Raw genomic sequence first — 27671 nt, forward strand, 5'->3', positions numbered from 1 at the left:
TACTTTAAAAGTCTTATATAAGTGTTGTAATGAAGACAACACATGATGTAAGTGTCTATATTAGCCTACTATCAAAATTACTTTAAAAGTCTAATATAAGTGATATAATGAAGACAACACATGAGGTAAGTGTCTATATTAGCTATGTTAGCCTACTATCACAATGACTTTAAAAGTCTTATATATGTGTTTTAATGAAGACAACACATGATGTAAGTGTCTATATTAGCTATATTAGCCTACTATCAAAATTACTTTAAAAGTCTAATATAAGTGATATAATGAAGACAACACATGAGGTAAGTGTCTATATTAGCTATATTAGCCTACTATCATAATGACTTTAAAAGTCTTATATAAGTGTTATGATGAAGACAACACATGATGCAAGTGTCTATATTAGCTATATTAGCCTACTATCATAATGACTTTAAAGGCCTACTGAAATTAATTTTTTTAATCAAGTGTCATACTTGATCATTTCGCGATATTGCCATATTTTTGCTGAAAGGATTTAGTAGAGAAAATCGACGATAAAGTTCGTAACTTTTGCTCGCTGATAAAAAAAAAAACCTTGCCCCTACCGGAAGTAGCGTGACGTCACAAGCGGTAGTGCTGCTCACAATTCCCCGTTGTTTACAATGGAGCGAGAGATATTCGGAGCGAGAAAGCGACGATTACCCCATTAATTTGAGCGAGGATGAAAGATTTGTGGATGAGGAACCTTAGAGTGACGGACTAGAATGCAGTTCAAGAGATATCTTTTTTCGCTCTGACCGTAACTTAGGTACAAGCTGACTCATTGGAATCCACTCTCTCTCCTTTTTCTATTGTGGATCACTGATTTGTATTTCAAACCACCTCGGATACTATATCCTCTTGAAAATGAGAGTCGAGAACGCGAAATGGACATTCACAGTGACTTTTATCTCCACGACAATACATCGACAAAGCTCTTTAGCATGAGCTAACGTGATAGCATCTGTCTCAAATGCAGATAGAAACAAAATAAATAAATCCCTGACTGGAAGGATAGACAGAAGATCAACAATACTACTATCAGGAGACACCGAACCAAACACTGGACATGTAAATACACGGTTAATGTGTATTCGACGCCTGTCGAAGCCTAGCAATGCTGTTGCTAACGACGCTAACTTAGCAACGGGACCTCGTCAGAGCTATGATAAAAACATTAGCGCTCCACCTATGCCAGCCAGCCCTCATCTGCTCATCAACACCCGTGCTCACCTGCGTTCCAGTGATCGACGATGCGGTCGGCGGCCCGGAGACGTAGCAAGTCAAGGTGAGGTCGCCGGCGCTAGCGTCTGCTATCCAACAAAGTCCTCCTTGTTGTGTTGCTACAGCCAGCCGCTAATACACCGATCCCACCTACAACTTTCTTCTTTGCAGCCTCCATTGTTCATTAAACAAATTGCAAAAGATTCACCAACACAGATGTCCAGAATACTGTGGAATTTTATCGAAGAAAACAGAGCTCTGTGTATTGTGTCCAAAAGGGTCCAAACACTTCCGTTGACCTCGCGACGTCACGCGCATACGTCATCCTCCAAAGGCGTTTTGAACCGGAAGTTCCCCGGGAAATTTAAAATTGCACTTTATAAGTTAACCGGGTCGTATTGGCATATGTTGCAATGTTAAGATTTCATCATTGATATATAAACTATCGGACTGCGTGGTCGGTAGTAGTGGCTTTCAGTAGGCCTTTAAAAGTCTTATATAAGTGTTATAATGAAGACAACACATTATGTAAGGGTTTATATGAGCCTACTATCAAAATGACTTTAAAAGTCTTATAGAAGTGTTATAATGAAGGCAACACATGATGCAAGTGTCTATATTAACTATATTAGCCTACTATCAACATGACTTTAAAAGTCTAATATAAGTGATATCATGAAGACAACACATGAGGTAAGTGTCTATGATAGCTATATTAGCCTATTATCAAAATTACTTTAAAAGTTTTATATAAGTGTTATGAAGACAACACATGATGTAAGTGTCTATATTAGCTATATTAGCCTAATATCAAAATGACTTTAAAAGGATTAGATAAATGTTACAATGAAGAAAACACATGATGTAAGTGACTATATTAGCTATGATAGCCTACTATCAACAGGACTTTAAAAGTGTTATATAAGTGTTATAACGAAGGCAACACATGAGGTAAGTGTCTCAGATAACTCCTGGAAATGAGTGTCTTATAATGACCAAAGGTATAGATGTGTGTCTCCAAGTTAAAGGAAACGGCAGGCCGTCTTCTTCTATTGGATTTATCACAATCTTTGCAAGTTGGGTAACGTTTGCTGTAGTCTGGAACAACATGGCACACAAACAACTATCAAAAATGCAGCCAATATTACATATAAGATCATGTGTCCCAAGTAGTGTTGTCCCCGATACCAATATTTTGGTACCGGTACCAAAATGTATTTCGATACTTTGATACTTTTCTAAACAAATTGGACCACAAAAAAATGGCATTATTGGCTTTATTTTAACAGAAAATCTTACGGTTCATTAAACATATGTTTATTATTGCAATCAAAGAACAATTTAGTCCTTAAATAAAATAGTGAACATACTAGACAACTTGTCTTTTAGTAGTAAGTAAACAAACAAAGACTCCTAATTAGTCTGCTGACGTATGCAGTGACATATTGTGTCATTTATACACCTATTATTTTGTACACATTATGAGGGACAAGCTGTAAAAATGTATTATTAATGTACTTGTTCATTTACTGTTAATATCTGCTTACTTTCTCTTTTAACATGTTCTATCTACACTTCTGTTAAAATGTAATAATCACTTATTCTTCTGCTGTTTGATACATTAAATTGTTGTTAGGTGCTAGCTAGCTAGCCATGTCTTAAATGCCCTCTACCTGAGGGCATTTTTGTGTTATACCTTCACTTGTATCTTTAGTTTTTAGGCCAAAATGCGTCCTTTCTCCCTTTTCTGTCTACACGCTGTGTCTGCTTGTAAGTACTCTGTGATAGTGCGCTGCCGAACATGCTCCTCTGCTCGTAAAACCGGCAATGTCATGGCGTGACGACGTGCCGTCATGCTTGTTAAAATTTGTTTTTAAAAATGGGGAACTGGTACTTTTCAAAAAGAGTATAGTATCGTTTTTGATTCATTAGGTCCGCAATACTATAATAGTACCGGTATACCGTACAACCCTAGTCCCGAAACATGCAAATATAAATGAAATACACAGACGACATTAAAACAGCTCAAATATAGCTACAAACGAGGCATAATGACGCAATATGTACATACAGCTAGCCTCAATAGCACTTTAGTATGGATTAGCTTGCAGTCTTGCACTGACCAAATATGCCTGATTAGCACTCCACACAAGTCAATAACATCAACAAAGCTCACCTTTGCATAAAACATTTGGTGGACAAAATGAGAGAAAGAAGGAGTGGCATAAAACACGTCTCTCTGTGGCAGCGTCGGAGAAAGTTGTACGCGTTAACAAACCGTTGCGTCACAGTCCACACAACTACGGTGAGTTCAAGGACCGCCGAAATTAGTAGGACAAAACGGCGCTCGTCAAATACTCTCGTGCATAAACACAAACATGAATTTGGCATCATCATAAAAAATTTTTTTTTAAAAAGTTAAAAGGTTAATTAACTAAAAAGCAAAGTATTTAGATGTTTTTTAAAAGTCAAGCTGACCGAGGGACTGGTGCAAGTTAGTCCAGAGTATGGGAGCTACAGCCTGGAATGCCAGGTTAAAATGAGTTAAATGGAATCTGATCAATGGTTAAATGGAGTTTTTGGAATCTTTGGCCTGAAGACCGAAGGCTGCGTCCCAAAGTGTAGGGGCACAACAAATCAGTGATATACTGAGGGGCCCCACCATGCAACACACGGAGAGTTAGGACTAAAATCTCAAACTCAATTGGGAATCTGACTGGAAGCCACTGAAGACTAGAATGGAGTTCACGTGGGCTGTTTCGGGTGCACGGGTCCAAAGTCTGGCAGCCGCATTCTGTACAGTCTGCAGTCTCTTTAGAGTTGCCTTGTTATAAAACAAGTGAAAACAGAATTGCAACAGTCAATACGAGACAAGATGAACGCGTTAATGATCATTTCTAGATCCGAAATTTCTCACTTTAGAGATATTTGTCAGGCGACAGTGACCCTCCGAAGACATTGACTGATCCAAAACAATCCCAAGGTTTCTGAGGCTGCTTTCAACAGATGTGCCCAGAGCCCCAAGGGAGTTCTTGATCAGGGGGGTCTTCTTATCGGGAACAATGATCAGACTTTCCGTTTTGTTTAGAATTTATCTGAAGGAAATCCGAGGACAACCGTTTTTTGATACAGGATACGCTCTGAATCACTGAAGGAGTTGAACAGCCTATTAAAGTGAGAGACTGGATCCCAGCGGTGCCGTGCAAACAACTACAGAGAGACCCAGGGAGGACGCAGCCAAGTGGCCCGGTGCCTTTAACCTCTGCGTGTTCTCTTGCAAGACATGGCTAGACATGCTTAGACACATCGCCAGCCAGACTGCTTGCCTCGGGGGAGCCGGTTTACACGTTAGACTAAACCTCGCTGACTACATCTCCGCTCCTGCACGGATGATCAGCGGTAATTAATAACGGATTCTAATCAGGAAGTGCATGCCTACCGTTCCTTGTGACCTCACAGACAAGAACACGGCGAGTTTGTCAAGTTGTCAACGGCTCATTTTGCCAACCTTGATCTCGATACCCAGCGTACGACTTCTCCCCAATCACGGTGCGGTTTTTACACCATGAGCGATGAGACGGAGAGAAGATGCATCAAAGTGTTGGAGGTCTGAGATGAGACAATCTGCAACACGGCACAAGGTTCTGGAGATAACATTGTTGATTGATGACACGTTGCAGATTGAGTCCTCAAGCATCAGCGGTCGCTAATAAATCTTGACTCAGACAAATAGGCTTTGAGGGGCATCGGTGGGCAGACTTGGTGACGGCAGCTATTGATCCATTGCTCAAGCGCAGACTGATTGCCCAAACTGTAGTTTTAGATGTATGAACGCTGACGCAGCAAAATAAAAGGGACTGGATTGCTCTCTCAAGAACTTTTGTCGGGGCAACGTACCTACAGACTTACGAGTAATCCAAAGAGGTTCATTAGGTCTTCAAAAAATTATGGAATTTTGTTATACTTATAGCCAGACCTATGTTTATTTCCATACCTGACAGTTTCGGCCACAACTGTTGCCCTCCTTAGAGGTTTTAACGTGATGTGGTCGGTCGGCTGATTTGAACAGTTTTTGTTTCTGCAGTCGGACCTCTACAGGACCTCGTCCTGGTTCACTTAGGAAGGCAACGGTTGTGGCCGAAACGGCCAGGTACGGATCTAAACACAGGTCTGGCTATAAGGATAACAGAACGGCAGACTTACGAGTCATTTCAAATACGGGCTGTCACTCTGCTTTTTGTTATGCTTGAAGTCACGACCGTAATTGGAGTTACGAGCCCAACCCACCCGTCGGCTGAAGCAACATTTTTCACAGGATTGTGCCGTTTAATCAATAAAAAAGTTAATATATTGTGACATGTTGAGTTTGTTTACACAAGACACAAAACAAGTTTTGATGAGAGATTGACAACACCCTGCCTTCTAACAGTGGTGTGCCCTCAGGGCCGGCAAGGCCTTCTCCGCTGGCCTAACATAACCAGAAATCCTGATCATAGTTAAAGATAAAAGTATTTTTTTATTTACTTTCCCTAAATCTCTAAAAGTATTCATATTCTCTTCATGTCATATTATGCTCCTTCCAGTGCTGTTGTTTTTAGTATTAGTTTGTATCCAATCAGAATTCAGATAGCTTATGTTGCCATGCTGTACCAAATCTGCCGGGGCCGTCAGTGAACGGACACATACAGTTGATAGACAATTGCGATAGCCAATCAGATCACGAGTTGTTGTCAGTGAGGCCTTCCAGATGGCCTAAGGCAGATATATATTGTGATGTTATGAGCTAGGTAACATAAGAACTCCATTACCCAGCATGCCGCAGTAGTGAAGCGCATGCACAATAGCCCCGTTTAAGTTGTTGAATGTAGCCATGTTATTGATGAGCACGCTGTGGGGTAAAACTTTAAGAACTCAGCCAACATTTTTTATGATTAGACAAGACAACACATACCGTAATTTCCGGACTATAAGCCGCTACTTTTCCCCCTCGTTCTGGTCCCTGCGGCTTATACAAGGGTGCGGCTTATATACGGCACTTTGTATTACTTTGCACCGTTGTATTATTTGTACTCTGCACGAATGCTGTTCGCCATGTCAAAGATGTGAAAGTTTGATTGAATGATTGAAAGATTTATTGTTAATAAATGGGACGCTTTGCGTTCCCAAACAGTCATCTCTGTCCCGACAATCCCCTCCGTGGTAGCAGGAACCCCTATATACTACACTAATTACACATCAAAACCCTGCGGCTTATAGTCGGGTGCGGCTTATATATGGAGCAATCTGTATTTTCCCCTAAATTTAGCTGGTGCGGCTTATAGTCAGGTGCGGCTTATGGTCCGGAAATTACGGTATATTTGCAAGGCCATTTTCAAGAAATATATTTAAAGAGAAATTACATCTTGCGAGAAGATGTCGGCCAACCCTTGAAGCTAGCTCGGCTGTCCCGGCGATGAAATGGGGAAATGCCCGCCACACGACAAGCGGCACCGCCGGCTTATACGGCGTCGAATGGGTTCTACAAATTGTGAGTTCAAATATTTTATTTCTTAATTTTTTCACGTTTAATATGTTTTTTGCAATTTTTATTTTGACAGTACCAAATAAAATATGTTTTAATTGTTTTAATTTATTGATTTTTGAATGCGCCAGAAAATAACCCGTTTTGTACACTGTTGATGTGATCCAATGCGCAGTAAATGTGTTTTTGTATAGTATTTCTCCAGCAATGGTCACGTGGTGACATCAATGATGGTATTTTGAGAGGTAATCATTGAAGTCGGACATCACTGAAGGCCTAGGTGGGAAAGGCACGGCCCGCCACTGCCTTCTAACCACTGGAACTGAGAAAGTCGGTGCGAAGGAGAAGCAGTGGCTGACCGAATCAGGGTAACAAACCATTAAAAAAAACATCCTACTTTTTAGCAGCAGGGATACACACTTTTTGTTTAATTCACATCCGATTCATGATAACCGGATTCTAAATCAATTTCTTCTTAAACAAGACAGAAGGAGCCTTTCTAACCTGTAACCAGTTTTGAAACAGTTTTATCATAATCATTGGCCCAAATAAATTGCAGGAATCTGAACAGAGAATCATGTTAAATTGAGAATCAATTATGAATCAAATCGTCAGCCCAGGAATCGGAAGATTCACATTCCTAGTTTGTATTTGTATTTTTTATTCTTACTTACCCTTGCATGCCTCTGTGTCTTTTTAAAGTTAAAGTTTACGAGGACAAGCTGCTGGAAATGTGAATTTTTCCTTGGAGATGAATAAATATACCAGGCGAGTCAGATCCCTGCCCCCACGTCATGCAGCTACAACATTCCGAACGAGGAATATTTCTTCATGAACGTACTGAGGAGCTGCAGATGCTGTGTTTGACATGTTTCAGTTGGTTCTATCGACTCAACAAACTGGACAGTGAAACATTACCTTTGGTACAAATATGTCTGCGTCTTGCCCAAGGACACAACGGGCGTCGCTAGGATGGCGGAAGCTGGGATTGAACATGGAACGCTCAGATTGTTGGCACAGCCATTCTACCACCCGAGCCACACGGTAGATTTGCAGCTTTTTGAAGCGGTAGCGATTCCAGTAGCTTAGCTATTTTTAGACCCATGTAACGTAGTAGCGTCCATTAAAGGTCAGGCTACACATGGACTGCAAATCCATTACTGCTGGGAAAACATTTATAAAGATACGGAGAAAATCTGGCTGGTTTACAAAAGGTGAGTCACGGTTGGCTAAGTTGAGGGCCAATCACAGACAAGACATCACACTTTCACCACGAAGCAACATCAAAACATTGCCTGCAGCGGTGGAAGAAACCACATGAGGTGAGGGTTTGGTTTAAATAACTATAGATTTTTTAGAGTGCATTAACAGGCCATGTATCTGTACTTTTATTTAATTCACATCATATTATGAACGTTCCATTTTATTCTGGCTGACTAACAGCTGTGTGATCAAACCACTAGTGAGTAGGGGGCAATGGGAAAGTGTCAATGCCAATTAGCCCAAGCTGCTTCGTTAAAGAGGAACGGCACTCTTTTTTTGGAATTTTGCCTGTCGTTCACAATTGTTATGAGAGACACGAACACACGTTTTCTTTTCTTTAGGATTTTAAAGATAATAAAAAAACGCTTGGGAGATGCGGCTAATGAGTATTGTAGCCTTCAAAGCCTCTAAAACAACCTCAAAACCCTGCATCAACGTTTTATATACACACTGCAAGTATATATATAATGTAATAACAGACACTTTCATAACAATATGTAATATGTACAATATACACACTGCAAGTTTATATATATATATATATATATATATATATATATATATATATATATATATATATATATATATATATATATATATATATATATATATATATATACATACATACATATATATATATAATGTAGTAACAGACACCTTCATAACAATATGTATTATGTTTTATATACACACTGCAAGTATATATATATATATATATATATATATATATATATATATATATATATATATATATATATATATATATATATATATATATATATATATATATATATAATGTATTAACAGACACCTTCATAACAATATGTAATAAGTACAATATACACACTGCAAGTATGTATACAGTATATAATCTAGGAACAGACACCTTCATAACGATATGTAATATGTACAATATACACACTGCAAGTATATATATAATGTAGTAACAGACACCTTCATAACAATATGTAATATGTACAATATACAAACTGCAAGTATATATATAATGTAGTAACAGACACCTTCATAACAATATGTAATATGTACAATATACACACTGCAAGTATATATATAATGTAGTAACAGACACCTTCATAACGATATGTAATATGTACAATATACACACTACAAGTATATATATAATGTAGTAACAGACACCTTCATAACAATATGTAATATGTACAATATACACACTGCAAGTATATATATAATGTAGTAACAGACACCTTCATAACAATATGTAATATGTACAATATACTCACTGCAAGTATATATATATAATGTAGTAACAGACACCTTCATAACAATATGTCATATGTACAATATACACACTGCAAGTATACATATAATGTAGTAACAGACACCTTCATAACAATATGTAATATGTACAATATACACACTGCAAGTACATATATAATGTAGTAACAGACACCTTCATAACAATATGTACTATGGACAATATACACACTGCAAGTATATATATAATGTAGTAACAGACACCTTCATAACAATATGTACTATGTACAATATACACACTGCAAGTATATATATAATGTATTAACAGACACCTTCATAACAATATGTAATAAGTACAATATACACACTGCAAGTATGTATACAGTATATAATCTAGGAACAGACACCTTCATAACGATATGTAATATGTACAATATACACACTGCAAGTATATATATAATGTAGTAACAGACACCTTCATAACAATATGTAATATGTACAATATACACACTGCAAGTATATATATATACAATGTAGTAACAGACACTTTTATAACAATATGTAATATGTACAATATACACACTGTAAGTATATATATAATGTAGTAACAGACACCTTCATAACAATATGTAATATGTACAATATACACACTGCAAGTATATATATAATGTAGTAACAGACACCTTCATAACAATATGTAATATGTACAATATACAAACTGCAAGTATATATGTAATGTAGTAACAGACACCTTCATAACAATATGTAATATGTACAATATACACACTGCAAGTATATATATAATGTAGTAACAGACACCTTCATAACAATATGTGATATGTACAATATACACACTGCAAGTATATATATAATGTAGTAACAGACACCTTCATAACAATATGTAATATGTACAATATACACACTGCAAGTATATATATAATGTAGTAACAGACACCTTCATAACAATATGTAATATGTACAATATACACACTGCAAGTATATATATAATGTAGTAACAGACACCTTCATAACAATATGTAATATGTACAATATACAAACTGCAAGTATATATATAATGTAGTAACAGACACCTTCATAACAATATGTAATATGTACAATATATTCACTGCAAATATATATATATAATGTAGTAACAGACACCTTCATAACAATATGTAATATGTACAATATACACACTGCAAATATATATATAATGTAGTAACAGACACCTTCATAACAATATGTAATATGTACAATATACACACTGCAAGTATATATATAATGTAGTAACAGACACCTTCATAACAATATGTAATATGTACAATATACAAACTGCAAGTATATATATAATGTAGTAACAGACACCTTCATAACAATATGTAATATGTACAATATATTCACTGCAAATATATATATATAATGTAGTAACAGACACCTTCATAACAATATGTAATATGTACAATATACACGCTGCAAGTATATATATAATGTAGTAACAGACACCTTCATAACAATATGTAATATGTACAATATACACACTGCAAGTATATATATAATGTAGTAACAGACACCTTCATAACAATATGTAATATGTACAATATACACGCTGCAAGTATATATATAATGTAGTAACATACACCTTAATTTATTCCATAAATCTACCGTAGTTTGTGGTGAATTATATCGTAATTTAAAAAAAAAAATTATTTCCTGTCTTAAAGTTATTTTTTCTTTTTAAAAGCCACGTTGGCGTATTAAAATTGTGATGTTTCGCCACACATTTAATTGATTTCAAGTCATTCCTATGAGCAGGGCTGATTTGAGAGGCGAGTTGCTTGGAGGTTTGAGCTATGTTGTGCAACAAAAGGTGCTCATCCAGTAAATGAAGGTACTACTGTATGAGGAAACAGAATACAAAGAAGTGACTCAAGCTCAGGAGGTCAGGCAGGTCACTTTCAAATGCCTCCGCAATGCAAGCATCATCTTTTTGAAGAAGGGAAAGGTATTAATAGTCTGCGGAGGTAGGCAGAGGAAAAGATAATTGCATGATAGGAGGAAAAAAGAAAGATCCAGATGAGATGTGCGATAGCCCAATCTGGAGGTTGCTTGACGCAGTGATCCCTGAAATCCTTTGACAGTTTTTAAAAGAAGTATACTTGCTCGATAAAAGACTGCACAAATCTATGTGAAGCTACGGAGAATTGTTGGAAAAGTTGTGATAAAACTCAAGCTGAGACGTTTAAATAATTCAGCGGAATAAGGTTAAAGTATATTATCTTGATCAGCGGGACTTCACCAAATGCAATAAACACAACTCACCGTTTGTCTCGGATAACACGCTTCATGACGAGAGCACCACTTAGAGTAAATGACTATAGAATATGTAATGAAAGTGTGTAGACTTTCATTAGACAATCAGACGGAACGATCCGCACAGATGCTTTATGACGCACACGCGGGAGAGAGAGAGAGGCAGAAACGCCACAGCACAGTCTCGCCCCTCTTCGACGTGACCGGACTCGCGATGCTGCGCTGAATTACCAGCAAGGCTCTGAGGCAAAGTGCTTTCACTCCCGCAAGTCGGCCTTCTGGAAAACAATAGCAAACATTAACCTGATCCGCTACTACGCACATGCGTCCATACTCGCGTCGCTTGTTGAAACCATGAACAAGGACTGATTGGACGCAAATGCCGTAGTTTGAGCGGCGTCGAACCCAAACAACAGACAATGCAAACAGAGGCTTTTACGTCCACAAAAAAATGAAGCGTATTGAGCTGTTTCGGAGACTGTTCAATCGCTCAGGTGAGTCGACTGAATCAGCGCAGAGCAGTGCTTTCCAACAACTAACTCTGTCTCTCACATACTAAGACACACACAGATCGAAGTGTTAGATTCTAGGAGTGAAGAGCTATGTCGGCGCAGCGAGAGCCGCCCACATGCTGAGTTGCTGACTACCTGTCGCTGTCTGGAATCAGGAGAGTTTAGGTTTAACACTAGAAGTCCCAGCATTTTTCTGTCTACCTAGAAGACCCAGAGAGGGGTCATTTGGCCCGACGCTTTTCCCGAATACACTAATCACTCATTTTGTTATGGTAATGAGGCTGTTAGGGGCAGTTTGTCTAGGTAGACAGAAAAATTATACATGTGGGAAATGCCGAAAGGAGCAATGGCAGTGCCAGGATTGTGAGTGACTGCTCAAATGTATGTCAGTCACGTTTGCTTCTGCAACAACCCTCCACACCAAAACTGGGAAAACAGTTGCTTTTTCATTCTTTGTAAATATGTTTTGTTTTGTATTTTTTTTAACAATAAATGTCAGAGTGTTGATCCCTTCATTCTGTTGATCCTTGCAAAAACACACACAACCTACCTCAGAACTAAAGCTTGAGCTGTAAGGTCCCCTCCCCCACACAGGCTCAAGTGGCCCCCTGCCGTGTGCCACTAACAGCCACATTTTCATAACAAAAGGAGTGTCCACAGGGGGGACTAGGGGTCAAATGACCCTCTTGTGTGTTTTCTAGGTAAAAATGTCAATTGACCCTTCTCTGGGACTTCGCGTGTTAAAACAAAGTCAAAGGATGCATCGAGAATGTACCGAGGGGAATTTACCCTACATAAGGAGAGTTTAGGTTTAAAACAAAGTCAAAGGATGTACCAAGAAGATACCAAGGGGAATTGACCCTAAATCAATAGAGTTTAGGTTTAAAACAAAGTCAAAGGATGTACCAAGTAAGTACCAAGGGGAATTGACCCTAAATCAATAGAGTTTAGGTTTCAAACAAAGTCAAAGGATGTACCAATAAGGTACCATGGGGATTTTACCCTAAATCAGGAGAGTTTAGGTTTAAAACAAAGTCAAAGGATGTACCAAGAAAGTACCAAGGGGAATTTACCCTAAATCAGGAAAGTTTAGGTTTAAAACAAAGTCAAAGGATGTACCAAGAAAGTACCATGGGGATTTTACCCTAAATCGGGAGAGTTTAGGTTTAAAACAAAGTCAAAGGATGTACCAAGAAGGTACCAAGGGGAATTTACCCTAAATCAGGAGAGTTTGGGTTTAAAACAAAGTCAAAGGATGTACCAAGAAGGTACCAAGGGGAATTTACCCTAAATCAGGAAAGTTTAGGTTTAAAACAAAGTCGAAGGATGTACCAAGAAAGTACCAAGGGGAATTTACCCTAAATCAGGAGAGTTTGGGTTTAAAACAAAGTCAAGGATGTACCAAGAAGGTACCAAGGGGAATTTACCCTAAATTAGGAGAGTTTAGATTCAAAACAAAGTCAAAGGATGTACCAGTAAGGTACCAAGGGGAATTTACCCTAAATCAGGAGAGTTTAGGTTCAAAACAAAGTCAAAGGATGTACCAAGAAAGTACCAAGGGGAATTTACCCTAAATCAGGAGAGTTTAGGTTCAAAACAAAGTCAAGGATGTACCAAGAAGGTACCAAGGGGAATTTACCCTAAATTAGGAGAGTTTAGGTTCAAAACAAAGTCAAAGGATGTACCAGTAAGGTACCAAGGGGAATTTACCCTAAATCAGGAGAGTTTAGGTTTAAAACAAAGTCAAAGGATGTACCAAGAAAGTACCAAGGGGAATTTACCCTAAATCAGGAGAGTTTAGGTTCAAAACAAAGTCAAAGGATGTAACAAGAAAGTACTAAGGGGAATTTACCCTAAAGACTTCCCTATCTCTGACCAGACCTGCTTTTGACATGTCATGCACAGTTGGGGGATGTACGTGCATCAGAGCAAGACAAAGTGCCACCCAAGAACAACAAAAAAAAAAAGGGTGGAATATATACGAGTTCCACTTAAGACGCAAATGGGCAAAAGAGTATCTGGCAATTGGCGGGTGTTGAGTATTTACATTTCCTTAAAGTGATAGGGAAGAAAATCAATATGCATGCAAACAATGCAAGTGCAGTGGAATGCGTTCCCCTGGGCGAGCACCACGCACAAACATTTATCAGACCAACTCCTCGTGGAGGAGGAGTTTTTGTTTTGTTTTGCATTTTGCAAGACCTTTCCACTGTGATGCTTGATCCGCATCTTTGTTCTGGAAGGCAGCTTTCAAGGTTGTCTTTTTAAGGCTGCCTTTTCCCCATCCTAACTCGGCGGGGCTGCCAGTCAAAGCCTTGTTTTGGCGCGGCAAAGTGGAACGTAATAGGACAAGATAAGACTCTTACAGTCGTGGTGATTGACGGTGAGGAATACACATCTTTTATGTGCTGGAGATTAGCATACAGTGTGTGTGACCATAAAAAAGGAAGGGGAATGAGTTAATAATACAAATTATATTGGATTGGATTTATGAAGCGACTTTTAAGATACCCAAAATGCTTCACCGTGGAACATGTTATTCATCCACTCCACATTCCGACACTGTGAGTGGCGGCTTGTACGTCTTCATCCACCATCGCAACCTCACATGCATACACTGCAGTGGAGGTAAGGTGGCTCATGTCTTGCCCAAGGACACAACAGCAATCTTGCGGTTTCTGGACAACCTTCCCTAGTCACCGAGCCACTTGCTGCTCAACTTAGGATCACTTTGTTTGCCATTTTTTGGTTGACATCTCTGAAAAGATTGACATAAATACATGAGGATGCCGACAATTAAAAAAAAAAGAGGATGGGTACGATAATCAATTTGATCTACAAACCCCAAAATCGGTAAAGTTGGCACGTTGTGTAAATAAAAACAGAATACAATGATTTGCAAAACATTTTCAACTTATATTTAATTGAATAGACTGCAAAGACAAGATATTTAACGTTCGAACTGGAAAACGTTGTTGTTTTTTGCAAATATTAGCTCATTTGGAATTTGATGCCTGCAACATGTTTCAAAAAAGCTGGCGCAAGTGGCAAAAAAGACTGAGAAAGTTGAGGAATGCTCATCAAACACTTATTTGGAACATCCCACAGGTGAACAGGCAAATTGGGAACAGGTGGGTGCCATGATTGGGTATGAAAGCAGCTTCCATGAAATGCTCAGTCATTCACAATCAAGGATGGGGGGAGGGCCACCACTTTGTCAACAAATGCCTGAGCAAATTGTCGAACAGTTTGGGAACAACATTTCTCAACCAACTATTGCAAGGAATTTAGGGATTTCATCATCTATGGTCTGTAACGTGATCAAAAGGTTCAGAGAATCTGGAGAAATCACTGCACGTAAGCGATGATATTACGGACCTTCGATCCGTCAGGCGGCACTGCACCAAAAAGCGACATCAGTGTGTAAAGGATATCACCACATGGGCTCAGGAACACTTCAGAAACCCACTGTCACTAACTATATTTTGTCGCTACATCTGCAAGTGCAAGTTAAAACTCTACTATGCAAAGCGAAAGCCATTTATCAACAACACCCAGACCTGTCTCCTATTGAAAATGTAAAAGCGTAAAAGACCACAACGGACTGTTGAACAACTTAAGCTGTACAACAAGCAAGAATGGGAAAGAATTCCACCTGAAAAGCTTCTAAAATGTGTCTCCTCAGTTCCCGTGTTGTTAAAAGGAAAGGCCATGTAACACAGTGGTAAAAATGCCCCTGTGACAACTTTTTTTGCAATGTGTTACTGCCATTAAATTCTAAGTTATGATTACTTGCAAAACAAATTATGTTTCTCAGTCCGAACATGAAATATCGTGTCTTTGCAGTCTGTTCAATTGAATACAAGTTGAAAAGGATTTGCAAATCATTGTATTCTCTTTTTATTTACCATTTACACAACGCGACAACTTCACTGCTTTTGGGTTTTGAGACGTTTTAGTGCCGATTGAATCGACTCAAATCATGATTATTCGATTGAGAAGCACATCAATCTAAATCGTATCAATTTGGCAACTTGGCCATGATACTTGTGATACCCAGCTCGGAAAATAAGTACGTTAAACAAGAGGGTTGGGAGCCCAAAAACAAACAGAAAAACAAATAATTGTGTTACAGAAGTTATGTCCACAAGGTTGTTGTATGAGGACGGTTGTCTACAAAATATATAAATAAGATGGGGTACTTCAGGCTGAAGGACTGCAATTATTGAGTCCAAATGACAAGGTTGTGGTTACTGAATAAATATGTGCTTCAGTTCATAACTACCATGGCATGTCCTTCGAGGAGCCAACCATCCATCAAGTGGTGCTATTTACTATTTATTTTCTCCTTGGAAGCTTTACCTCACTTAAACTGCGATGCTTCTGGCATTGTCAACCGTAGTCTGGCATCCATGGTCCTGGGACATTTAGTATTGCACACTCCCTTGGGAGACTGGGCTCATGGAGATGTGCCAACAATGATAGGGAGCCCAAACACACCCTCCCGGTAACAGTTAGAGGTGCTACCTCAGTAGAAGCATTTGAAGTTCCATCTTAAAACTCATTTGTATACTCTAGCCTTTAAATAGACCCCCCCTTCTAGACCAGTTGATCTGCCCCCCTCTCCTGCGTGGAGAAGGGGTGGGGGGCACAGATTCGGTGACCACAGACCAAAGTCGGGACCTTGGGTGGACCACTCATCTGTGCATCAGTTGGGGACGTCCCTGCGCTGCTGACCTGTCTGCACTCAAGATGATATCCTGCTGGTCCCACTATGGACTGGACTCTGACTATTATGTTGGATCCACTATGGACTGGACTCTCACTATTATGTTAGATCCACTATGGACTGGACTCTCACACTATTATGTTAGATCCACTATGGACTGGACTCTGACTATTATGTTAGATCCACTATGGACTGGACTCTGACTATTATGTTGGATCCACTATGGACTGGACTCTCACTATTATGTTAGATCCACTATGGACTGGACTCTCACCATTATGTTAGATCCACTATGGACTGGACTCTCACTATTATGTTAGATCCACTATGGACTGGACTCTCACAATATTATGTTAGATCCACTATGGACTGGACTCTCACACTATTATATTAGATCCACTATGGACTGGACTCTCACACTATTATGTTAGATCCACTATGGACTGGACTCTCACACTATTATGTTAGATCCACTATGGACTGGACTCTCACTATTATGTTAGATCCACTATGGACTGGACTCTCACAATATTATGTTAGATCCACTATGGACTGGACTCTGACTATTATGTTGGATCCACTATGGACTGGACTCTCACTATTATGTTAGATCCACTATGGACTGGACTCTCACACTATTATGTTAGATCCACTATGGACTGGACTCTGACTATTATGTTAGATCCACTATGGACTGGACTCTCGCTATTATGTTAGATGCACTATGGACTGGACTCTGACTATTATGTTGGATCCACTATGGACTGGACTCTCACTATTATGTTAGATCCACTATGGACTGGACTCTCACCATTATGTTAGATCCACTATGGACTGGACTCTCACTATTATGTTAGATCCACTATGGACTGGACTCTCACAATATTATGTTAGATCCACTATGGACTGGACTCTCACACTATTATGTTAGATCCACTATGGACTGGACTCTCACACTATTATGTTAGATCCACTATGGACTGGACTCTCACACTATTATGTTAGATCCACTATGGACTGGACTCTCACTATTATGTTAGATCCACTATGGACTGGACTCTCACAATATTATGTTAGATCCACTATGGACTGGACTCTCACACTATATGTTAGATCCACTATGGACTGGACTCTCACTATTATGTTAGATCCACTATGGACTGGACTCTCACTATTATGTTAGATCCACTGTGGACTGGACTCTTACAATATTATGTTAGATCCACTATGGACTGGACTCTCACTATTATGTTAGATCCACTATGGACTGAACTCTCACTATTATGTTAGATCCACTATGGACTGGACTCTCACAATATTATGTTAGATCCACTATGGACTGGACTCTCACTATTATGTTAGATCCAATATGGACTGGGCTCTCACACTATTATGTTAGATCCACTATAGACTGGACTCTCACTACTATGTTAGATCCACTATAGACTGGACTCTCACACTATTATGCTAGATCCACTATGGACTGGACTCTCACAATATTATGTTAGATCCACTGTGGACTGGACCCTCACTATTATGTTAGATCCACTGTGGACTGGACTCTTACAATATTATGTTAGATCCACTATGGACTGGACTCTCACTATTATGTTAGATCCACTATGGACTGGACTCTCACACTATTATGTTAGATCCACTATGGACTGGACTCTCACACTATTATGTTAGATCCACTATGGACTGGACTCTCACACTATTATGTTAGATCCACTATGGACTGGACTCTCACACTATTATGTTAGATCCACTATGGACTGGACTCTCACACTATTATGTTAGATCCACTATGGACTGGACTCTCACACTATTATGTTAGATCCACTATGGACTGGACTCTCACTATTATGTTAGATCCACTATGGACTGGACTCTCACAATATTATGTTAGATCCACTATGGACTGGACTCTGACTATTATGTTGGATCCACTATGGACTGGACTCTCACTATTATGTTAGATCCACTATGGACTGGACTCTCACACTATTATGTTAGATCCACTATGGACTGGACTCTAACTATTATGTTAGATCCACTATGGACTGGACTCTCACTATTATGTTAGATCCACTATGGACTGGACTCTGACTATTATGTTGGATCCACTATGGACTGGACTCTCACTATTATGTTAGATCCACTATGGACTGGACTCTCACCATTATGTTAGATCCACTAAGGACTGGACTCTCACTATTATGTTAGATCCACTATGGACTGGACTCTCACAATATTATGTTAGATCCACTATGGACTGGACTCTCACACTATTATGTTAGATCCACTATGGACTGGACTCTCACACTACTATGTTAGATCCACTATGGACTGGACTCTCACACTATTATGTTAGATCCACTATGGACTGGACTCTCACTATTATGTTAGATCCACTATGGACTGGACTCTCACAATATTATGTTAGATCCACTATGGACTGGACTCTCACACTATTATGTTAGATCCACTATGGACTGGACTCTCACTATTATGTTAGATCCACTATGGACTGGACTCTCACTATTATGTTAGATCCACTGTGGACTGGACTCTCACTATTATGTTAGATCCACTATGGACTGGGCTCTTACAATATTATGTTAGATCCACTATGGACTGGACTCTCACTATTATGTTAGATCCACTATGGACTGAACTCTCACTATTATGTTAGATCCACTATGGACTGGACTCTCACAATATTATGTTAGATCCACTATGGACTGGACTCTCACTATTATGTTAGATCCAATATGGACTGGGCTCTCACACTATTATGTTAGATCCACTATAGACTGGACTCTCACTACTATGTTAGATCCACTATAGACTGGACTCTCACACTATTATGCTAGATCCACTATGGACTGGACTCTCACAATATTATGTTAGATCCACTGTGGACTGGACCCTCACTATTATGTTAGATCCACTGTGGACTGGACTCTTACAATATTATGTTAGATCCACTATGGACTGGACTCTCACTATTATGTTAGATCCACTATGGACTGGACTCTCACACTATTATGTTAGATCCACTATGGACTGGACTCTCACACTATTATGTTAGATCCACTATGGACTGGACTCTCACACTATTATGTTAGATCCACTATGGACTGGACTCTCACACTATTATGTTAGATCCACTATGGACTGGACTCTCACACTATTATGTTAGATCCACTATGGACTGGACTCTCACTATTATGTTAGATCCACTATGGACTGGACTCTCACAATATTATGTTAGATCCACTATGGACTGGACTCTGACTATTATGTTGGATCCACTATGGACTGGACTCTCACTATTATGTTAGATCCACTATGGACTGGACTCTCACACTATTATGTTAGATCCACTATGGACTGGACTCTAACTATTATGTTAGATCCACTATGGACTGGACTCTCACTATTATGTTAGATCCACTATGGACTGGACTCTGACTATTATGTTGGATCCACTATGGACTGGACTCTCACTATTATGTTAGATCCACTATGGACTGGACTCTCACCATTATGTTAGATCCACTATGGACTGGACTCTCACTATTATGTTAGATCCACTATGGACTGGACTCTCACAATATTATGTTAGATCCACTATGGACTGGACTCTCACACTATTATGTTAGATCCACTATGGACTGGACTCTCACACTACTATGTTAGATCCACTATGGACTGGACTCTCACACTATTATGTTAGATCCACTATGGACTGGACTCTCACTATTATGTTAGATCCACTATGGACTGGACTCTCACAATATTATGTTAGATCCACTATGGACTGGACTCTCACACTATTATGTTAGATCCACTATGGACTGGACTCTCACTATTATGTTAGATCCACTATGGACTGGACTCTCACTATTATGTTAGATCCACTGTGGACTGGACTCTCACTATTATGTTAGATCCACTATGGACTGGACTCTTACAATATTATGTTAGATCCACTATGGACTGGACTCTCACTATTATGTTAGATCCACTATGGACTGAACTCTCACTATTATGTTAGATCCACTATGGACTGGACTCTCACAATATTATGTTAGATCCACTATGGACTGGACTCTCACTATTATGTTAGATCCAATATGGACTGGGCTCTCACACTATTATGTTAGATCCACTATAGACTGGACTCTCACTACTATGTTAGATCCACTATAGACTGGACTCTCACACTATTATGCTAGATCCACTATGGACTGGACTCTCACAATATTATGTTAGATCCACTGTGGACTGGACCCTCACTATTATGTTAGATCCACTGTGGACTGGACTCTTACAATATTATGTTAGATCCACTATGGACTGGACTCTCACTATTATGTTAGATCCACTATGGACTGGACTCTCACTATTATGTTAGATCCACTATGGACTGGACTCTCACACTATTATGTTAGATCCACTATGCACTGGACTCTCACACTATTATGTTAGATCCACTGTGGACTGGACTCTCACACTATTATGCTAGATCCACTCGACGTCCATTGCACCGGTCGCCCAGGCTGGGGTCCCCACATCTGCGGTCCACCTCCAAGGTCATCCCATTGGGTTTAGTTTTTTCTTGCCCTGATGTGGGATCTGAGCCGAGGATGTCGTTGTGGCTTGTGCAGCCCTTTGAGACACTGGTGATTTAGGGCTATATAAGTAAACATTGATTGATTGATTGATTGATTGACTCCCAGGTACTTGAACTCCACTTGGAGCAAGATCTCTTCCCCAACCCGGAGATGGTACTCCACCCTTCTCCGGCTGAGAACACTAAAAAACACTAATAAGTATGAGACTAATAAAACGTGTTCCCGGGGGTCACACGTCCGACTAACAAGATATCCCGGTATAAAAAAGGCTACCTTATGTCCCCCCTGTGCCGCGGTTCTTCTCACTTACTAGTTGTACTTTCTCTTCAAGCAATTCCACAGGTGCATCCATGCAAGCTACCAACGCAGGCGCAGAAAGTCCACCACAACAAAGTCGACACGACTCTTTGGAGACTCGGATGCTCCGACATAAGACAACAACAAAGCAAATCAAAGAACCACCTCAGGGAGTCCGGCAGGCGCCTGGAGATGGTCAAAGACACTTTCATATGGAACACTTCTTTCTTGCTCCACAGTCCACACACTTCACCCCCGAACTGAGTTTCTGCCCACGCCTCAGACCTCTCCTGTGCGTATACGCCGCTCGCTAATGACTTCCTGCCACCGGGAGCCGCCACAGATGGTGCCAGAACCAGGCCAACACCCGATGTCCTACCTCGTCATCGTTAGAGCTGAACATGTGTGTTGTCGTACGCTGACTAATTGAAAGGATAAACGTGTGTGTGTGTTCTTGTATTTCTACCCTTCTTGAGACATCAACAAGGAAAAGTACCTTCCATAACAAGTCAGGACCGAGATCATGGTCCCAATACGGAAAACCATTGCATCTAATAGAGAGGCAAATACTAGAGTCCGTGAACATTGCTCCAAAGTCGGGATTTTTCGTTGATTTAATGTGCATGCAGAAGTAAACATTGACAGGTGCAAAGGCAGCAATATTTGACAAAACAAGATAAAGAAGGACTTCCCTATTCATCCCCGAAAAAAACAGCTGATTTTACGACTTCCGGTGCTGACGTAAGACAACCCATACGTGACAATAGGATGAACTAATACACTACGCTACTAAGACTATAGTGGCCATTAACAGTTAGCTGCTACAGCTGGGTTGCCCAAAGTGCAGCACAGGGGCCATCTGTGGTCCGTGACTCCTTTGTCATCGGCCTTAAGCACATTACAAAAAAACAAAAACAATATAAATCTCATTTGCACCCCCTGGTGGAGAAATCTATCAAAATGAAGGTGGCCCCAAAAAGGAAGGATTTTTCAAATTGACTGTGTGTCGGTGTTAAAAGCGCTCCCCCTCTGGTCAACATATGAAATAACAAGTGTGTGTAATAAATTGAAATGCTCCCCCTCTGTCCAACATATGTAATAACAAGGGTTTGTAAGAAAGTGAAATATGCCCCCTTTAGCCAATTTTTTTTTTTTTTTAAATAAATAAATAAATATGTATATAGAGACATACTGTAATAACGGGAAGTAACTAATGAAGATTAAAAACTAATTACAAACAAAAAATAACAAAAAGCACTCTGTTTCTCACAATGTGTCGACATTTTTCTAATAAAATTGGGAACAATTTCTCATATTCTTTCTGTTTCTGTAATATTGCAATATTTTCTCGTAAAATTATTACTTTTTTAATGTAAAATTATTGCTTTTATTGCAAAATGGTGACATTTGTCATACAAAATTCTGACTTTTATCACAATATTGCCAATTTTTTTGTTGTTCTTGCAAAATAGTGAAATTTTTCGAGTAAAATTCTGACTTTTGTCATCATTTTGCCAAGTAAAATTCCAGTTATTATTATAATATTGGCAACATTTTAAAGTTTTCTTATAAAATTGTGACTTTTGTCGAGAAAAATTGCGACTCTTTTCATAAAATTGCCAATATTTGAAGCTTCACTTGTAAAATTGCGACTGTTATAGTAAAATTCCAACTTTTATCATAATATTGCACAAATGTTCAGTTTTTATTGTAAAAATTTGACTTGCGTTGAGTAAAATTACGACTTGTATTATAATACTGCCAATTTTTTTTATTTTTCTTTTAAAATTGTGACCTTTTTCTTGCGACATTCCAACTCATTTTTCACAACAAGCTTTTTTACATTTGCATAGTATGTATATATTATTAATGTTGTAAATACACTTCTTTATATATCTAGAAAGACTGGTCCTAAAGAGGTAGGCATTTTTCGGAGGTCTCAAGAAGGTAATAAATACAAGAACGTGTGTGTGTGTGTGTGTGTGTGTGTGTGTGTGTGTGTGTGTGTGTGTGTGTGTGTGTGGGAGACAATGGTGATTCAAACCCACACTCCGCATGCGACACACTAATGGGGGAAAGCTGTTGCTGTGAGTCATATGTTTATTTGTTGACATTTTCAAGATATCACCTGGGCAATCTCAATGATTTCTTTATTAATACTTGGCAAGATGACCCCTTCCCGTTTGGTCCAATTCACGCCTAGCGTTCCATTCTCACACCTTCTTTTATTTTTCTCTCCCTGGCTGCGAGGGAAACGGCAACATTTCTACATAGGAAGTGCAGAATCTAGCAGTAATTGCTGAGAGATGCAGAAAAGGTGGAATTTGTCAAAGAAAAACTGGACTTTTTGGGGAGAATTTTGCCTATCATCCACAGTTCCTATGTTAGGGCTGTTCAAGTGACAGCCACTGGGGGCCAAATCCAGCCCGGGAATGACACCACTTAAATTTTTTTTGGGGAAAATACTGCATATTTTGTGTTTGCCATGCAACAAAAAACAACTATGTTTACTTTGAGAAAAAAGGACTTAAAACAAGAAGATCATAAACATTTATAAAAACGTATAATCGACAGATAGATCTAAAGTTGATGTAGACCAGGGGACTCCAAACTTTTGACTCAGGGGCCGCATTGGGTTAAACAAATGTGGCCGGTGGCCCGGCTGTATGTATATAAATATATATATATTCCGAGCGCGATGATGTCACGTTATCGAAGGGAAAGTGCATTTTTAGACAGTATTATTTGCATCAAAAAATAATAATAATAAAACAAATAAAATAAAATAAAAAACAATTTTTCAAAAATTACAATTTTTTTTAATTGTATTGTTTTTTTGTTTTTTTTTTAACTTGGGACTTCCTGCGGGCCGGATTTCGGATGCTTTAGTTTGGGGACCCCCGATCTAGACACGTAAGTGTTGAAAGTAAAAACTTTTTTTTTTTAAATAGTATGGCTTAACACTTGTTAGTTGGGTCCTTTTGGATTCCTTCGAATTTTAGGGTTTTTTTTGTTTGTTTTTAACGGCCATTGCAAAAAAAAAATTGAATCAAGAGTGTAATGTGACATCAAATATTCCACTTTAAAATCTTTTTTGGTGGAAAATACTGCATATTTTGCGTTTGCCAAACAAACAAGTTTTCTTTGAAAAAAAAAAAAAAGACATAAAACAATTTAAAAAATCATAAAAAATAATACAAACTTTTAATCGACAGATCAGTCTGAAATGATTCTAGACACTTAAGTGTTGAATGTAAAAACTTTTTTTTTTTTTTTTTAATTGGACAACTTAATTATTAGCGGGGCCCTTTTGGATCCCTTGGAATTTTAGTGGGATTTTTTTTAAACGGCCATAATAAATAATTCAAATCAAACGTTTAATGAATTACCTCACATCAAATATTCCACTTTAAAATCTTTTTTGGTGGAAAATACTGCATATTTTGCGTTTGCCAAAAAAACAAGTTTTCTTTAAAAAAAAAAAAAAAGACATAAAACAATTTAAAAAATCATAAAAAATAATACAAACTTTTAATCGACAGATCAGTCTGAAATGATTCTAGACACTTAAGTGTTGAATGTAAAAACTTTTTTTTTTTTTTTTTTTAATTGGACAACTTAATTATTAGCGGGGCCCTTTTGGATCCCTTGGACTTTTAGTGGGATTTTTTTTTAAACGGCCATAATAAATAATTCAAATCAAAAGTTTAATGAATTACCTCACATCAAATATTCCACTTTGAAATCTTTTTAGGGGGGAAATACTGCATATCAAACCAACTAAGTTTTCTTTGACAAAAAGGACATAAAACAATTAAAAAGATCATAAAAATGAATAAAAACTTATAATCGACAGATAGATGTGAAGTTGATCTAGACACTTCAGTGTTGTAATTAAAAAAAAAAAAATTAAAAAGAAAATTGCATGACTTAACACTTTTTAGTGGGACCCTTTTGGATCCCTTAAAATCTTAGTGGATTTTTATTGTATTATTTTTTTAAACGGTCAGTGCAAAAAAATAATGCATGAAAATCAAAAAGTGCAATGACTTATTGACCTACAGTAATTAAGGCACATATTACTTCACATCAAATATTGCACTTTTTGTGGGGGAAATATTGCATAAAAAAATTTAAAAAAACTTTATATCGACAAATTTGAAGTTGATAGAGTTACGCATTGAATAATAAAAAAAAAATATATTATAAGACTTATTTTTTCACATTTTTATGACCAGGACCCTTCTGGGTCTCCGGAACCAAACTTGAGGACAGTCCTAAAGTAAAAAAAAAAAAAAGGAATATATTGTATTGGTTTTGAAAAAGAAAACTATCAAAATGGCCCCCGCATGCTTTCATGGCTCAACGTGTGGCCCTCAGCGGAAAAGGTTGGGACCCGGCAGCCACGGACCAAAGAGAGAAGCGCTGACGACTCACCACTGCGACGAACTCTCCGTGCCGCCGACCTCCAGCAGGTCGTAGTCGTCCTCCAGCTGGAAGTCGGAGAAGACCAGGGCGATGGTGTCCCCCGGCTCGGCCAGCACGGTCCACGTGCAGTCGGCGTTGTTGTTGTACTCGGCCGGGTAATTGGGAGTGGTGATCACCCCGCTCTGGCCTCGGAGGGTACCTCCGCACCCGTCGTCCGCTGGAAAAGGACGAGGAAAAGTGTTTAGAAACAACCGGAGCAACCTGCGAGTCACGTCAACAACACCCACAGAGTTTAAAGGCATTCCTATCAAACAAAAGCCCATATTTGACTTTATGGACACAATGTATAGCCTGAGTTTATATCCTAAAATCTCAGTGCCACACTTATTGATAATATTTTTACTAATGATTTTGATAACAGTGGCCTGATAATATCCGACATCAGTGATCATCTGCCAGTTTTCATAAACTACGACGGAAACTACAAGAAGTAGAACATGGATGACAAAAAGACTTTTCGAAGAATACGTACAGAACAAAGACAGCTCTCGAAACTGATCTGAGGAAACAGAGTTGGGACAATGTCTACAGTGAAAATGAGGTAGAATGAGGCATATGGTATGTTTTTTTAAATACCTTCGAGATGCTTTACGGCAAACACTGTCCATTGAAACAACTTAGTAAGAAGCAGGGTTGCAAAATTCCGGGAATATTCAAAGTTGGAAACTTTCCATGGGAATTAATGGGAATTCATGGGAAATTAATGGGAATAAACATTGAATGCAACATGCTAGATCTTGCAGCATGATTGTTAGCTAAAAAAAACGGATTTAATGCAAATTCAGTAGAATTTCAACCCTGCACTGTGCATTCCTCCATCACATGTGCAGATAATTCCCAGCATGCTACAGCAGGGCTATTGAGGCCACACTCGTATTTGAGCCCAGGGACTTCATCCAGTCAGTTAAGTTTTGATGATATTACTGGGGCAAATATATTTGATCTATGGTATTTAAGTTTAATAGAGGTGTAATTGCTTGTTACTGTATGACTGTAGACTACTCCAGGAGACTTCCACTCAAGCTAGCTAGCTGTTCCTGTACTTGTTCAATGATTTTGGGGCCAATATCTCTAGCTAGCTAGGTTTATGTACCACCACAGTCTCATAATGAACTGAAAATGTTGCTCCGTTAGCCGTGCTGCTAATTTTCTCTATGTTAATTCCCATTCATTTATGCTAACAACGTTAGCGATCCGAATGTACCTTTTTTGTGATCTGTAAAGTTCAACTAGCAAATACAAAATCAAAAGGTGTAGTTTCCTCTGCCTTCTGTTCTGCTAGCCATTCTGTTGTCATACAAGAATGTAGGTTATAATTTGATTTAGCATGCTGATTGACTGTTCATTTATTCATCTGTCCTATTTATATTCATGTGTCCATCAGTCAAATATTTTTAAAGACTACTCCAATTATTTAGCTGACTATTTAT

The 27671-nt window shown here is 38.6% G+C and overlaps 1 protein-coding gene across 2 annotated transcripts in view; it reads right to left on the reverse strand.

Moving 5' to 3' along the window:
- The window catches only part of csmd2 (CUB and Sushi multiple domains 2), a 691992-nt gene that overhangs the window by 442678 nt on the left and 221643 nt on the right, over positions 1–27671 (reverse strand). For both annotated transcript variants that reach the window (XR_009822205.1, XM_062030117.1), the window contains one exon: positions 26191–26398. Coding sequence is in view for 1 of the 2 variants with exons in the window: in XM_062030117.1 (XP_061886101.1) it covers positions 26191–26398 (208 nt within the window). In the remaining variant the exon portion in view is untranslated. The remainder of the gene's footprint in view (positions 1–26190; positions 26399–27671) is intronic.

The sequence above is a fragment of the Entelurus aequoreus genome, linkage group LG20 (genome assembly GCF_033978785.1).
Source record: "Entelurus aequoreus isolate RoL-2023_Sb linkage group LG20, RoL_Eaeq_v1.1, whole genome shotgun sequence".
In the NCBI taxonomy this organism is placed as follows: domain Eukaryota; kingdom Metazoa; phylum Chordata; class Actinopteri; order Syngnathiformes; family Syngnathidae; genus Entelurus; species Entelurus aequoreus.